We start from the raw sequence: 17,373 nt of genomic DNA on the forward strand, positions 1-17,373 counted from the left end.
TGAAGCAATCTTTGATTTATATATACTACCAAGAAATATGAATAGAGAAAAAAGATCCAAAGGTTTTTATTCAACAGAGCCTGAAACCAACTTAGAAAGTAAAAAAAAAAAAAAAAAAAAAAAAAGAAAAGAAAAGAGAGAGAAAAAAATTAAAATTAAAAAAAATAGATGGTTTGTCTATGGTTTGCATTACAGTAATTTGCATCTAATAAGAATGAAACACATGTGGCAAAAAGGAAAAAAGAGTTTTCTACTGATGACCCTGAGAAAATAATGGTTACCTAGTCTGTCTACTATAATAGCACATATAAAAATGATGCTAGAATTGTATTTAACAAAAGATCCATTGGTAAGCAAATGGCATGCCAATAATTTCATGACTTAAGATAAAAACATCTCCTCCCAAAGTATCATTAGCTTAAAAAAAAATCTATTTGGAATGCAGATACTAAAAACTCATTCTTGAAAACAGAAAGAAATCAGAACAATATAAAGAAAATGAGTACTCAATTGCTGAATGATCTTTAAGCAAGCAAGCAATGAGGATGAATTGTTTTCTTCACATTTTCACTTCAACTAACACAAAAACCACATATAGAACTGACTTAACGCTGACAAATTTACTTCTAACTTGTTAAATTTCATGGAAATGCAACAAAGGAACACCAAAATAGTCACCATATAACATAAAAGCTTTGGTTTCAAATGTCACAGTACCCTGCTTTTGAAAGCCAGCACCGTGGTAGTGCCCTGTACATGAGAACATCCAGCTGCTTCATCCCAGGGGTCTGAGCTCAGTACACATCGCCAGGCATTAGCCATCTCTCCCTTAGCCTGCAGTACAAGTAACTAATTCCTGCATTTTCAACCAATAAAGGAAAGGGGAAAAAAAGAGTAAAACCATCCAATCAGAAATGATGCAACCCTCTACAGCAGCAGCTTATGCATACATTTGGTATGTCAGACGTCTTCAGGGTAGTGAATCACACACAGCGCATTTTAATCTACCTCCTAGGTATTTCATATCGCCCACATGTTCAAAGAAATTATGTACTAATAGGGCTGTAGAGGTCCTAGTTTGCTCTTTATTTAATTGATATTAAAAATTTGGGGCATGCTTTTAATTCTGAACTCTAAAATAAACACAACAAAATTATTTAAATAACACTCTGGCTAACAGCAAATACCTCTTCATTTTGAAAGAAAAATATTTGGAAGTTTATTTGTGAGAAGTCTTAGGAGATGTTAATAACTTTAGAGAAAACAGTATTTCCCTTACATTGCAACATGAAATACTGTACTTTGCAACATGAAATGACACACTAAAGTTAAAACTCGGGTGATCTTTATTAATTATAACCCAAAAAAGGACTCAAAACAGCTATGCAGCCAACAGAATTAGGCACTTATACAATAACAGCCCATCAAATGTTTTAGGCGGTTCTTTCAAACCTTGTTCAATATATTCATCAAACTTCCAAGTGTTGCATGAAGAGCAATTTAAACTTACACTAAGTACCTAATATATCAGAAAGCTTCAACTTGGATTTCTCAGGCAAAAAAAAAAAAAATTATAGAAAAGCACACAAATTAAAATACTTAACTGGAAAACCAGTTACACACTATATCTGTTCCTAGAGAGAAGAGCTAGCTTACTATTATTACACATGAAACTGCAAATCATAACTTTTGCCTTTTTTTAAAAGGCGTTCCCTTTGTGATATGCCACAGAATCATTTGCAAACAAAAGATATCCTGTTGCTTAGTTAAAATAAAAGTATCTGAAAACGTGCCCACAATTTTCAAAAATCTCTTTAATAAAATAAGTATTTACAAAATTAGTACAGTTTGTTTTAAAATCTATTCAATCCTGGCACAAATCAAGTAAGTGGTCACACTCCTGAGTATCATAAATTGTAAAGGTGGTAAATCAAAGACTTCACTTAGTTTTCAATCCAGCTACTTAATGACTAATGGTGAAGAAATGTATGTGAATGGGATATAAACTAAGTTACGACACAAGAGAGGAAAAAAAAAAAAAAAAACCTAGAATGAGTAATAAAGGGCCCCAATTTAAAGTCCACAATACACTTTAAACAAAGATGTTCTCCCTCATTCTCTCCTCATAGAGAGATATTTCTCATGTAGGCAAATCACTGTGGAGAAATCCAACTTCCACCAAACTCTTTACTCCTTCATTAACAACAGTGCACTTAAATATAACTATAGATTTCACAAAGATACTTGGTTAGCCTCAGACATATCTTAAAAGCAACAACAACAAAACGCTCAGAAGCAACAGTCAGTAGTCTCAGTGACTCAAAAAGTCTGGCTTTTTAACTACCACCCAATGCAAACAACCTACTTCTTTAGAGTGCTATGCAAAATACTGACCCCTTACTGAATTATTTTATTATTCAACGCTAAGCTATCTAAAAAAGAAAACTAATTAATCGCGAAGTTTAGTTAAGCAATTTAGTTGACAAAGTAAATATTTACTCTTAACATCTCACAGGAAGTCTTGACAAGCATTTGTTGCCACTGTGCTGGGGGGGGGTAGGGCTGGGAGTGGGGGGGTGGGGGGTGGGAGGCAAGTTTTGATAAACAAGTTTAACGGTCCCAGCGAATTTCACACAGCTAGGGTTCGCCACCCCTCACCCCCAATAAGGCACCAGATATTTTCCAAAGTACAGTAAACACCTTATATAATGAAAGTAAAAAAAAAAAAAATGTAACTTTCTAGACTATGTTATCTCCACTAACAAAACAAACAAAAGCCTCCCTTTTTAAAACCACAAAAGCACATTAAAAAAAAAAAAAACGGAGCGTATTTCTGTATTTACACGTAAGCCCTATCACGAAATAACTAAGCAAAATATATTTACCTGAGCTTTTTAGAGACTGAGTAATCAACTTCCATGATTTTCCCATGCAATTCCACTTTACCTTTAAAACAGAAATTAAAGCACTCAGAACCTTCCTTAGATCAAAGCGGCGGGGGTCTAGGAGGGGCACGCACAGAACTGCACGCTCGGGCTCCGCCTTCGGGCGCCCTCCAGGGGTCTCCTCCCCGCCTCGAGCTGGGCAAACTTGGCTCCCGGTGGGAAGCAAGGTGGGCGCCCCGACTCTTTGGACGAGGTGGGAAGGGCGCGAGCCCGGATCCGACCCCAGGTATAGCTGTGGGTGGCATTACCGGAAAAACAAATTTAATAAAGAGCGGCGCCAATTTGAAAGGATGAGCTCATTTGAAACTCAAGCTGCAGGGCTGGCGCGGCCCCGCTGCTCGCCCGGCCCCCACCTCTCCAAGCCGCTGACCCGGGCCCCGGAGGCTGCGCTGCGCCCCCCTCCCCGCCCTCCCCACCCCGCGGCCCCGACGAGGCGCACCGGAGCCCCCCCGCCCCGCCCCCACCCCGCCTCCCCCCCGGGGGCCGCCGCCGCGGGCGCCCGGTCCCGGCCGGCTCCGGGGTGTCACCTTGGCCTGGCGGCCGCCCCGCCCCCCCCCGCGCGCCGGTGGGCCGGGGGCTCGGGCCGGCCGGGGCTCGGGGGGCGCGGGCTCCGGCGGGCGGGCGGCGAGCGCGGCTCCGAGCGGTGCGTGTGCGAGAGGGCGAGTTGGGGAGTGCGCGCGCGCGCCAGTGTGTGTGTGTCGCTCTCCGTCTCCCGTCTGGGCTCCGGCGCTCTCGCGGGCCCCCCGGTCGCCTCTTTCCCGGTTCTCAGCCCGGGGCCCCCACCGAGTTGAGACAGGGCACCTCGTAGAAAGGTGCTTCTGGCCGAGCGGGAGGCGGGGGGGCAGGCGGCGGAAAGCCCCCAGCCCCGAGTTCTTCTCAATAAAATCGGACAAAAAATTCAGAGAAAAATAGGAGCGCTTGAGAGACGAGCGAGAGGGGACGGCGGCTCGGGAGAGGGACCGAGAGCGGGCGCCGTCGTGCAGGGGCCGGGGCTGGGGGGCGGGGGGGGCACCGAGACCCCGGAGGGGACCGTCAGGGCGGCGCCGAGGGGGCTCCGAAAGTGGGGGGCCGCGGGGCGCGGTGGGGAGGGGGCCAGCGAGGGGCGCGCGGCTCCGGGGGCGCCGGGGGGCGAGAGGTCCGGGCACGCGGGCTGTGCGGGGCGGGGGGGTCCCTGACAAAGGGGGGGCGGGAAGGTCAGGGGACAGCGGGCACGGGGGGCTCTCCGGGGATGGGGGTGGGGAAACTCCGGAGAGCGGCGCGGGCAGCCTGCGGGAGGGGGGCGCCCCCAGAGCGCGGGCGAGCCCCGGGCACCCTCGCAGCGGCACGGGGGTCGCCCCGGGGCTGCGGCCGGGAGCGCGCGGGGCGGGGGGGGGTCCGGCGCGGCGGGGGGAGGGGAGCGGGCCGGCGCCGAGAGTTGAGGGTCTGGTGCGGGGAAGTGAGCGTGCGGGCGCGGGAGCCCCCGCCGGGCGCCGCCCGCAGGCTCGGCCTCCCTCCGGGCGCCGTCCCGGCCCGAGCTGGGCGAGGCGGGGGGAGGGGGCGGCGGCGACTGCTCACCCGAGAGGGTCTCGATGGCGCGGATGGCCCAGTTCTGGTCGGGGTAGTCCACGAAGGCGTAGCCGGACTTGAGCAGGACCTGTCCCGCCAGGGGCAGCTTCCTGTCCCCGAAGAGCTGCCGGAGGTCGTCGGCGGTGACGGCGGGGCTCAGGTTCCCGATGTAAAGCTTGTTCATCATCCGTCTCTTCCCCGAGAGCCCGCGGCTCCCCCGGCCCGGTACCCGGCGCTCCTCGCCTCCTCCGCTGCCCTCGTCTCTCCTCCTCCTCCTCCTCCTCCTCCTCCTCCTCCTCCTCCTCCGCCCCCCCTCCCCGCCCTCCGCCCGCCCGCCCGCCACCCACCCCCACCCTCAGCCTGGCTCCCCCCACCGCGGCCGGCCCGGCCCGCCCGGGGGCAGAGGCGGAGGCGGGGACTCGGCGCGGCTGCCTCCTCGGGGCAGAGTCCCGGGCCGGGCGGCGGCGCGCGGACAAAGCGCTCTCTCTGCCTCCCTCTCGCTCGCTCTCAAGGCGGTGGCGGGAGGAGGAGCAGCGGCGGGCGGCGGCAGCGCACCCCGCGTGTGTGTGTGTGTGTGTGAGAGTTTGTACGGGCGTGTGCGCCGCCGAGAGTGAGCGAGCGAGCGCCTCCTCCCCGCCCCGCGCCGCGCCGCCGAGCCCCGAGCCCCCCGCGCGGCTCCCCGGGCTCTGCCTCCCGCCGGGCGGGCGGAAGCGGGTCGCGGCCCGGGGCCGGGGCGCCCGGAGCCCGAAGCCCGGAGCCCGGAGCCCCGGCGGGCGCGGCGCGGAGGCCGGGCGTGCGGCGGGGCGGGGAAGGCGCGCCCGGGGCGCGGGTGGGAGTGCGCGAGGGGGCGCGGGGCCGTGGGAGAGCGCGGAGAGGGGTGTGCGCAAGGTGGACCGGATGTGAGAGCGCGGCCGCCGCGGCCGGGGAAGGTGTGTCTCGGAGGTGAGAGGCGAGGGCGGGCTGGGAGGCAACTTCGGCGGCGAGTTGGCCGCGGCCGGCGCCCTGCGCGGTCCCGGGCGCAGCGCTCGCTCGGAGCCCCGCTCCCCGCCCGGCTCCCCGGGGCGACCCCGCGGCGCGTGCGGTCGAGGCTCGCGGACGGCGGTCGGGACGCCTGGGCCCTCGCGCACGGCGCAGCCCGGGCAAGTTGCCGCCGGCCCGGGCCTCAGTTTCCCGGCCCGTCGCGGGAGACGGAAGGCCGGAGCCGAGTCCCGTCCGCTCCGCCCGCGCCCCGTGCGCCCGGAACCCCGCGCCGGCGGCAGCCTGACGTTGGCAGCTGCTCCCTATTCTGGGAAGTGCCGAGGGCTTCCCGAGCGGCCGCCGCGGGGCCAGGTGGCGGGTGGGGAGGCCAGCGGGGCGGGGGCGGGGGCGGGGGCCGCGGCCCCGAGGACCGCGCTCGCTTCTGGGCTGCGAGGCCGGGCTCGGTCCCGGAGCGCGGTGGTGGGCGGCGGGGGCGGCTGCAGGCGGAGGCGCTCGGGCTGGAGTAGGAGTTCCCCCCGAGCTCTGGGGAGGGCCCGGAGAGGAAAGAGGTCCTTCCAAGCGGAGGAAACAACGTGACCGACGGAAGAGGCAGGGTTGGGATGATAGCAGCCCCAAGCCGAGGGGCTAGGGAAGGAGCCAGAAGGGCTGGAGGCTGTTGGGAGTTCCGGGGCCCGGCTGGAAGTCTGGTGGTTAGAGCCCGGTCCCAGCCAGGAAATGAATTATTATACAGGGAAGGAAAAGAATGGCAGGATTCGTTGGTTGAAGAAGGGACAGAAGAAGATTGCAAGATCTGAACTTCTGGGGACCTTAGTGGGAGTGATGGTTTGACCAGAGGAGTAAGTTCTTGAGGACACTGGGGTCCCTTGGTGAAGATGGAACAGGTTCAGATCTCCCCGCTGGGTCGTGAAGTTCTCTTTTGCTAATAAGCGTTCCTGTTGACCGAGAGGGTGAAGGGAGCACGGCTTGTTTTTTAAAAATGCACGTTTCCAGGTCCCTGTGAGCCTGCATTTTGTATCTTCCTTAAGTGCTCTCAGGTGATTCTTGTTTGGATGCGCTGGCAGGTGGAAGGCCTATACGCTTAGGACTCAGACCTTCCTCCTTTCTGTCCGTCCCTAGCTGTGTGGCTTAGAATGTTGCAGCATCTGTGAGCCTAAGTTTCTTCAGTTTAAAAAAAAAAAAAAAAAAAAAGGAGGGACACCTGGCTGGCTCAGAGGTTGAGCATATGCCTTTGGCTCAGGGAATGATCCTGGAGTCCCTGGATCGAGTCCCACATCAGGCTTCCTGCATGGAGCTTGCTTCTCTCTCTGCTTCTCATAAATAAATAAATAAAATCTTTTAAACATACATATATAAATAAGTGAAAGAAAGAGGGCAGCCCGGGTGGCTCAGTGATTTAGCGCCGCCTTCAGCCCAGGACGTGATCCTGGAGACCCAGGATCGAGTCCCACGTCGGGCTCCCTGCATAGAGCCTGCTTCTCCCTCTGCCTATGTCTCTGCCTCTCTCTCTCTCTCTCTCTCTCTCTGTGTGTGTGTGTCTCTACGAATAAATAAATAATCTTGAAAAAATAATAATCTTTAAAAAAAAGAAAGAAAAGGATAAAGCAACCAACCCTTGCAGAACTGTTGTGAAGTCTCTGAAGAACTGAGTAGTGTGTTGAAACACAGTGGTCACACACATAATGCTTTTCTTAGGAACTAATGAGCTTTATAAAACTGTCTATTGGAAAAGGAGATCTCATTAAATAATTAGTTGTCCAGAGGAGAAATAAAGTATACCCAGATATTGCAGTTATTTGAGTTCTGGTGTTGGTCTCAAATACTCCCATATTTCCTCTCTCTTAGAAAAGGATTGGATTGTACTGCTCCTGGAGTTAGGAATGGACTTTGCCATTATTCCCCAAAACTAATAGATAAACTAGGTTTGCATGCTTCCCTACCAAAATGTATTGGAGAATCACAAATGAAAAGTACTGTGTATTTACGTAAACCTCAGTAGAAGAGGAGGTAATGATCTTCAGATTGTTTACATGAATATCCCTAATCGTATTATGGGACAGCATTTGCTTATTTGATTTCCGATAATTCAGATTTACACACTTTAAAAGAAAAACAAGAGTGGCAGGGGTACTTGACCTCATTCTTCTCTGGAAGGTTAAGTAAAGCTGTTTTTTGTTGTGTAATGTTTAGGCATATCAATTCCTTGGTCCTACTGCAAAATCGCAAACATTTTAGCATGGATTCTCCAGTGGCAGCAAGCATCTAAAGATTCTTGGCCAAGGTAGCTTCTGGTGAACTCTTTTGCTGTGCCTCATCTGGTCACTTTCAGTTTTTTCCCTGAGAAATAACTGCCCTTTGCTGCAGTTGTGTCTCCTGTCCTGCCAACGGTTTGTAAACCGGGGTGCTGCAGAAGGGTTTAAATAGTGTGGTGGAGGACATGTTTCCACCATACCTCAAATTTGTAGCACCCACAGTTTCTTATCCTAGAATGTAGAGTCGCTCTTTCACATGAGAGAGGAGGAGACAGCCTCCAAATGTAGAACCAGAAATCCAGAGGTCATTGCCCCTGCCTGACAAAACTTTATTTTCTGCCTGCTTTCTCCTGAGTTCCCCTAGCTCATCTCCTCCCAAAGAGTTGAAATGCGAACGTATCTGGACTGAATTTAAGCCTAATAAGCCAGGATTATATGAATGTTTAACTAAGGTCAGAAAGTTGGAGACCTTTTTATATTAGGCATATTACTTTTAGGCATATTAACCTTTTCCTCAACAACATTGAAGGCAGTACAGATCCTCAGTGATTCCTTTGGGCAAGATCGCAGTAGGGTAGCTAGGACAAGATTTCTTAATGTCACTTTGCAGGTAGGAAAACAGCGAGAATTTCTTCCTGGTTGAACAGAGCTTGAAACATGACTGTCAAACGTATTTTAGCTAAACAGAGCCCATGAAGTGTTATGGCTTCAATTTGGAGACACTCTCTCCTTTTTTTAAAGTAATGTCTACGCCCAACATGGGGCTCAAACTTACAACTCCAAGATCAAGAGTTGTATGCTCTATCAGCTAGGTGCCCCCTTGGACTTTCATGACCAAAATATTTTATCCATGGACAAAGCACCTTCTGATGGTATCACTGTGGTTGCCTTAACCTTTTGAATCTATAAAGCCATGGTGAAATGTTTTGCTCAGCTAATGATGGTGATCTGTATGGCCAGTGGTGGTAGGTAATACAAGGAGTTGGGAGGGAAAATGAAGCCTATTTGCTGGAAGGCTGGGGAAAAATTGTATTTTGAGCTAATTCAGTGTTTGGTTGTATCAGCGCCTGCTTGTTCATTGGGGATGAATTGATGGTAGGGTAACCATTAGACACCTTGTGTTAGCAGAAAAAAATTGTCTGACCTTAGTTGACTTAATTCACCTCTCTGAGCTTCAAATTCCTTATTTGTAAAATAGGCTAACCTACCACCTCAACATAAACTCTAGCTCTTCTGTGTTTTTCATATTTTTCCAAATACTAGGCTGTCTCAGAGCTCTACTTCTTTGCATATACTGCTGCTTTCCCTGGACTACGTTCCCCTAATAAATTGCCTCCTCCTCTGACTTGACCACAGGAAACACACAGCACTTCATTCATACAGTGAAAAATATCTTGTCTGGTGGTGACAGTTGCATGACTTTGTGAATATTCTAAAAACCATTGATTGAACTGTGCATTTTAAACAGGTGAATTTTTGGTATGTGAATTAAATGTCAATTTTTAAAAATTACATGAGGAAAAAAATCTTCTCTATGGTGAATTTCAGGAGAAATGAGATTTTGTTTTTTTCGTTCTTTGGCCAGTTATCAAAACTTGCATGTAATAGAAGCTCAGGTAGTATTTGTTGCATAAACAATTACTACCTGAGACTTGCTCTGAGAAATAAACGAAGACGTATGAGATGTCTTGCATGGTGCTTGACATGTAGCAGGAGGAAATGTTCACTTTTCTCCCCTCATTGAATCTATTCATTTATCCATGGCATTACACAGTGTTAGGTACTGAGGATACAGAAATGGATAAACATTGTCCTGCTCTCAAAGAGTTTATGATCAGAAGGGGTGGCAGGTGTATAAACACATTATAGTGTGGCATTAGAGGTGCCATGATAGACTTTAGGAACATAGAGGAAAGACCGTCTTGTTCAGTTCAGGGTCAGGGAGGTCAGGGAGGGGATCACCATGGAAGAGCTGATACCAGAAATGGGTTTTGAAAGATAACCAGGGATATGGTAAAGTAGGGGAAGAAGTGAGAGGAAATGCATGCTAGGCAGAAGATATAACAAGTGCAAAGGCACAGAAACATAAAAAAGCATCTGTTCCACACCTAAAATCAAATTCAAACATTGATTGAGAACTAATTTTGAGAAAAAGAGAACAGAAAAAATAATGCCCCCCACCAAAAAAATAACAAAAGGTTTTCTAGAATTAAAGACCTGGATCTTCAGATTGAAGGGTTTACCAAAGGCACAGCCTGGAAGATCCAGAGCAGGGGGTGCCTGCCTGGCACAGTCAGAAGAGCATGTGATTCTTGATCTCGGGGTCCTAAGCTTGAGCCCCACATTGTGCATAGAGTTTACTTGAAAAAAAAAAAAAAAAGCATGGATTCAGGTATGTCACAGAAGAGGAAGATACGAGATTTGGAAACCATGGAATCCAACCCAGGAGACTGTGAACAGAAGATCTACAATGCCACTAGTGCAGCTTTCCAGAGAGCAACCAGCACAGATTGGAACAAGAGGATAGATGGCTAAGAAAGAGAGAACTTCAAGGAACAAAAAAAAATGGAACTTATGTATGAATGTATAGTAATTATTTCTGATTGGATGCCAGGCATGTTGGAGCTTTTGGGAAAAAAAATCATAGGTATATGGAAAACTAGGCAGATGGAAAAGGAAATTATTAACTCTAGGAAAAGTACATGGTCATACAAGAAAGAAGCAATGATCATAGGCTCAACAGTGAAAATATTTGTATAGTCATGATGCAAACACTGATATAGTATCCAAACTGCATAAAGAGAACTTACAAATTAGTCAGAAAAAGACTACTGTTAGAAAAATAGGAAAGAATATGAATGGACGAATTCACAGAAGATAAAACAAATGGACAATAAGCTCAACTCATGAGTAATTGAGGAAATTAAAAGCATTCACAAATGTGAACTTGGCAAAAATTACAAAATTCTGAATACAGGGATTGGTGAAGGTATAGAGCATCAGAAACAGCCATCCACTGCTGGCAAGAGTGTACGTTGGTACAATTTCTCTAAAGAACAATTTGTCAGTACCTAGTAAAACTGAAGATCTAGGCTCTTAGCACTCCCTGGCAATCTCTCCCATTCTGCTAGATGGACTTATCATCTCACCTCTTTTCACACCCTTTACCTTCCGATTGCTCTTCATCCACCCTAGGTCTCAATTGATAACCCTGCTTTCTGTTTCATTGAGGAAATAGAAGCAATGAGAGGAACACTTCAACAAATTCCATCAGACCCTCATCCCCACATCTATGCCCTTAGAACCTGCCTTCTATTACTATGGATGACCATGCATGATCCAAAAAAGGGAAAAACTGATGATTCCAGAGAAGAGGAATAACACCCTTTGACATATCAATTTGTTCTCTAAAGAAATCCTACATATACACAAACATATACAAGGTTTGTTATCACACTGGAATAGCGAATACTGGGAACCAGATCCATCATCAAGAATATGGATTTTTAGGGGTGCCTGTGTGGCTCAGTTGGTTAAGCATCTGACTTTTGGTTTCAGCACAGGTCATGATCTCCGGGTCATGGGATCCAATTCCCACACTGCACTCTACTCTGGAGAAGAATCTGCTTGAGATCCTCCCCCTCTACCTCTCCCACTGCTTATGTACATGCACCCTCTTTTACTCTCTCAAATAAATATTTTTTTAATTGGAGTTTTAAAATTGTGGCATAGTAATAGAACATTATACATCAGGTCAAAGATTATGCATGTTACTCATTTTTTCTGGAATCAGTTTTTCCCTCTTCTGGATGAAATCAATGATTGGCTACTTGTATCAATCTTGTAACACTTGTATCAGTGTTAAATATTAAAATACATCATGCTGAATGAAAAGCAGGAAGGAGTGTTATGAACTACTTAGCTTGAAAATATGCAAAACAATGTTATTGATGATATGAACATACTTATATGGTATAAATGTATAAAAACGTGTGGGAATAACAGACTTCAACTTTGGGGTGAATATCTCTGGGAAAGGGAAAAAAATAGGAGATGGAGAGGCACACAATTTCCAATGTAGCTGGTTTGGGGTTTTGTTGTTAATGCTGGGTGGTAAGTAAATGGGTCGTTGTTTTTTTTGTTCGTTTTTTTTTTTTAACCCCTTTAGCAGCAAATCTTTATTTCCATATCTGGCAGGGGATGATTCTCAAATCAAATGATTAAACACCATAATCACTAGAAAGACGTTAAAAATACAAATTCCCAAGAACCACCACTCTCCTGAACCAAAAATTTCAGAGCTGGGCCCAAGAATCTGCATTTTTAAAAAACTAAAAGTTGTTTTAGCTATACATATGTAAAAAAATTGTATGTTTATATATACACATATGCAAATTTATAAATGTATATAACATATATATGTAAGTTGGATTTACAGGAAGATTGCAAGAATAGTACAAAGAAGTCCTATATCCCATTTACCCAGATTCCCCAAGTGTTAACATTTTATCATATTTGTTTTATCGTTTTCTCTCTTTGAACCATTCGAGAGTAAACTGTGGACAGGATGTCCCCTTATGTCTAAAAATTTCAGTGTATACCTACTTTTTTAAAAAGAGCAATCTTGGGTACCTGGGTGGCTCAGTCAGTTAAGTGTCTGCCTTTGGCTCAGGTCATGATCTCAGGGTCCTGGGATTGAGCCCCATGTTGGGCTCTCACTCAACTTCTCACTCTCCCTCTGGCTGTCCCCCTGCTCATACTGTCTCTCTTTTAAATAAATAAAATATTTTTTTAAGGTGATGTCTATTTTTTTTTTATTGGAGTTCAATTTGCCAACATATCACCCAGTGCTCATCCCGTCAAGTGCCCCCCTCAGTGCCCATCACCCAGTCACCCCATCCCCCCACCCACTTCCCCTTCCACTACCCCTTGTTCATTTCCCAGAGTTAGGAGTCTCTCATGTGCTGTCACCCTCACTGATATTTCCCACTCATTTTCTCTCCTTTCCCCTTTATTCCCTTTCACTATTATTTATATTCCCCAAATGAATGAGACCATATAATGTTTGTCCTCCGATTGACTTATTTCACTCACCATAATACCCTCCAGCTCCATCCACGTCAAAGCAAATGGTGGGTATTTGTCGTTTCTAATGGCTGAGCAATATTCCATTGTATACATATACCACATCTTCTTCTCTCTTTTAAATAAATATAATCTTAAAAAACAGACAAAACTCCTATCCTTCAAAAAAAATAAAAAAGGTAGTTTTTATGTAACCTCAGTATAATTGTCAAAACCAGGAAATAAACAATGTTGTAATCTACTAACCTTATTCAGATTTCACAAAACGTGTCAGTAATGTTTGTTAGAGCAAAAGAAAATCCCAAATCAAAGAAACAATCCAATCATGAAATGGGCAAAAGACATGAACAGAAATCTCACAGAGGAAGACATAGACATGGCCAACACGCACATGAGAAAATGCTCTGCATCACTTGCCATCAGGGAAATACAAATCAAAACCACAATGAGATACCACCTCACACCAGTGACAATGGGGAAAATTAACAAGGCAGGAAACCACAAATGTTGGAGAGGATGCGGAGAAAAGGGAACCCTCTTACACTGTTGGTGGGAATGTGAACTGGTGCAGCCACTCTGGAAAACTGTGTGGAGGTTCCTCAAAGTTAAAAATATACCTGCCCTACGACCCAGCAATTGCACTCCTGGGGATTTACCCCAAAGATACAGATGCGGTGAAACGCCGGGACACCTGCACCCCGATGTTTATAGCAGCAATGGCCACAATAGCCAAACTGTGGAAGGAGCCTCGGTGTCCATCGAAAGATGAATGGATAAAGAAGCTGTGGTTTATGTATACAATGGAATATTCCTCAGCCATTAGAAACGATGAATACCTACCATTTGCTTCGACGTGGATGGAGCTGGAGGGTATTATGGTGAGTGAAATAAGTCAATCGGAGAAGGACAAACATTATATGGTCTTATTCATTTGGGGAATATAAATAATAGTGAAAGGGAATAAAGGGGAAAGGAGAGAAAATGAGTGAAAATATCAGTGAGGGTGACAGCACATGAGAGACTCCTAACTCTGGGAAATGAACAAGGGGTAATGGAAGGGGAAGTGGGGGGAGGGGGTGAGGGTGACTGGGTGATGGGCACTGAGGGGGGCACTTGGCGTGATGAGCACTAGGTGATATTGCCATATGTTGGCAAATTGAACTCAAATAAAAAAAATTTTTTTAAATCACATTCTTAAAAAAAAGAAAATCACAAATCATTTGTTGCATTTCACTGTTTTATCTATTTGGTTTATTCTAGAAAGTTTCTTGATCTTTTTTATTTTTCATGACATTGACTTTATTGATTAAAGAAAAACCAGCTTACTTAATTGGAATGCCCTTCAATTTGGGTTTGTCTGATGTTTCTCCCTGATTAGGTTTTAGTTATAGATTTTCTTGCAGGAATACCACAGAAGTGAGTGATACTGTACATTGTATCAGTAGGCATTTGAGGCTGATTTGTCCCATTACTCACTTTGGTGATAAAAATTTTGCTCTTTTCCTGAAAGTGGTGTGTACCAGGTTTCTCTATTTTCCTCTATTATTCCTCAAAATTTCAACCACTAGTTTTAGTATCTATTGTTGATTCTTGCCTAAATTAATTATGGTTGCCAAATGGTGATTCTCATTTCATCATTCCTTTTGTGTTAGTTGGTTTTCTACTGAAAGGAAGAGCTTTCTCTTTTTTCCCCATTTATTTTTTTTAATATTTTATTTATTTATTCATGAGAGACACAGAGAGAGAGAGAGAGAGAGAGAGGCAGAGACACAGGCAGAGGGAGAAGCAGGCTCCACGCAGGGAGCCCAACATGGGACTCGATCCTGGGACTCTACGATCATGACCGGGCCAAAGGCAGGCACTAAACCACTGAGCCACCCTGGGATCCCTTTTTTCCCATTTAATGTATCAGTGTGGATGCATATGTTATTCAAAGTGTTATAAACATTTACTACCATTAAGTATTTTTCAGCTCACATTGTCCCACTTTTAGCCAGTAAGAGCCCCTCCAAGCTGGTTCACATGAACTTCTGGCATAGTTCCTCATTTTCAACTGTCTCTGCCTCAGTCCTATGAAAAGCTACTTACCTGAAAAACCCTGGTGCTTCGTTAGCAGACAACAGTATTTTATTTTTATTTTATTTTAAAGATTTTATTTATATATCCATGAGAGACACACAGAGAGGCAGAGACATAGGCAGAGAGAGAAGCAGGCTGCCCATGGGGCACCGGGTGCAGGACTCAATCCCAGGATCCGGATCACAACCTGAGCTGAAGGCAACCACTGAGCCACCCCAGGCGCCCCTACAGACAGCAGTATGTATGTACATATGTATGTAAGTATATATTGGTTTATTTAAAAGATTTTATTTATTCATGAAAGAGAAAGAGGCAAAGATATAGGCAGAGGGAGGAGAAGCAGGCCCCATGCAGGGAGCCCCGATGCAGGACTTGATCCTGGGACTCCACGATCACACCCTGAGCAGAAGGCAGATGCTCAACCACTGAGCTACCCAGACATCCCAGACAGACAACAGTAGTTACAAACAAAGATCTAACATTGCTCTGGAATATTGTTGATTCTAGGCCCTCCCAACCAAAAAGCCTAGGAGATCGATTATGTAAATACACTCAAATGTAGATCTATGCCTGTCTATATTTACCAGTCTATTACTATATTAAAAATCAGAAGTTCGGGGATCCCTGGGTGGCTCAGTGGTTTCGCGCCTGCCTTTGGCCCAGGGCGCGATCCTGGAGTCCCGGCATCGAGCCTGCTTCTCCCTCTGCCTGTGTCTCTGCCTCTTTCTCTCTCTCTCTCTCTCTCTCTCTATCATAAATAAATACAAATAAATCTTTAAAAAAAATCAGAAGTTCATACCAATACTTCTGATTCCAATGAAACATTATAGGATTCATTTTTTCTTCCCTCCCACTTTTCCATATTTGTAACTCTTGATAGTGAGAAACCTGGTTCCCATTATCCACGATATATTTACTTACTTGCTTGATCCTAGAATACACAGAATTGCTCATCCATGTTTCTGTGAAAAAAAAAAAAAGGATATTAACTGGGCTCCTGTTATCTAATATTAGGTTAGAGTTCTTTAGTGTTTAGCCTGAGAGTATACAGTCCAATTGCACTGTTCAAAAGTTACTTGTGTTTTGTTTTCCCCCTTCAGTACTAGTTATTTTATTCATTTGAAATTTGGTTGGTTCAATTGTTTTATACATTTTAGTCCCACTCCATCTTTGTTAATTTTATTCATTTTTTTTCTCTTTTTGTTGTTTTGAGTATGTAAAACGTTAACATAGTTCCAAAACACAGAAGGTGGGACACTTGGGTGTCTCAGTGGTTGAGCATCTGCCTTCAGCTCAGGTCATGATCCCAGGGTCCTGGGATCAAGTCCTGCACTGGGCTGCCCTTGAGGAGTCTGCTTCTCCCTCTGCCTATGTCTCTGCCTCTCTCTGTGTGTCTCTCATAAATAAATAAATAAAAATCTTTAAAAAACAAACACAGAAGGTATAGTCAGATTATTTTCATTGGCTTTCCATTCCTTCTTTTCTATCCAACCCCTTCCCACCCAACCCCTGAGAAGAATCAGGGTTTTTTAAAGTTGTTTTTTAAAAAAGATTTTATTTATTTATTCATGAGAGACTTGCTCCCAGGACCCCAGGATCAAGACCTGAGCCAAAGGCAGATGCTCAACCACTGAGCCATTCAGGCATCCCTTAGTTTTTATTTTAATACCAATTAGTTAATATACAATGCAATAGTAGTTTCAGGTGTACACTATAGTGATTGAACAAGTCCATATATTACCTAGTTTTCATCACGACAAGTGCACTTCTTAATTCCCATCGTCTATTTAATCCATCCCCCCCACCTCTCCTCTGATAACCATGAAATTCTCTATAGTTAAGAGTCTGTTTCTGGAGAGCAACCAGTCTTAATAACCTCTGGCTTATGTTTCCTGTTTCTTTTTTGCACAAATGAACATATACATGTATTTTTTTTAAGATTTTATTTATTTAATCATGACAGACAGAGAGGCAGAGACACAGGCAGAGGAAGAAGCATGGATGCAGGGAGCCCAATGTGGGACTCAATCCAGGGTCTCCAGGATCACACCCCAGGCTGAAGGTGGCACCAAACCGCTGGGCCATCGGGGCTGCCCACATGTATGTTTTCTTATTCCTCCTTTTCCAACAACAAAGCATACTGCAGATACTCTTTTGCACTTGATTTCTTTACTTAACAATGTATCATGGAAATCACTCCATACCAGTTCATAGAGATCTTTCTCATTCTTTTTTATTTAACAGCTGGTTATACTCATATGCCATATATATGTACATGTCAGTGGTTTCCAGAAGTTTTTTATTTTGCAAACAGTGATGTTACAAATGACCTTTACATGTGTTGGAGGTTGATCTTCAGGGTAAATTCTTAGTGGTATTTCTAGGTCAAAATATTATGTGTGTGTGTGTGTGTGTGTTTTAAATATATGTTGTGAAATTCTCCACAAAGGTTATACCAATTTGCCTTCTCACCAGCAATGTATAAGAGTGCC

At 45.6% G+C, this 17,373-nt stretch overlaps 1 protein-coding gene across 4 annotated transcripts in view; it reads right to left on the reverse strand.

Moving 5' to 3' along the window:
- IGF2BP2 (insulin like growth factor 2 mRNA binding protein 2) overlaps positions 1 to 4,774 on the reverse strand; it is a 154,766-nt gene extending 149,992 nt beyond the window's left edge. For 3 of the 4 annotated variants that reach the window (XM_077879971.1, XM_077879969.1, XM_077879972.1), the window contains exons 1-2: positions 4,500 to 4,774; positions 2,886 to 2,946 (exon numbers count right to left, since the gene is read on the reverse strand). In XM_077879971.1, the coding sequence (XP_077736097.1) occupies positions 2,886 to 2,946; positions 4,500 to 4,677 (239 nt within the window). In that variant the 5' untranslated portion in view covers positions 4,678 to 4,774. The remainder of the gene's footprint in view (positions 1 to 2,885; positions 2,947 to 4,499) is intronic. The other variant, XM_077879970.1, reaches the window with a different exon arrangement.
- Positions 4,775 to 17,373: the final 12,599 nt, after the last annotated feature.

This window comes from Canis aureus, chromosome 31 (genome assembly GCF_053574225.1).
Source record: "Canis aureus isolate CA01 chromosome 31, VMU_Caureus_v.1.0, whole genome shotgun sequence".
NCBI classification, from domain to species: Eukaryota; Metazoa; Chordata; class Mammalia; order Carnivora; family Canidae; genus Canis; species Canis aureus.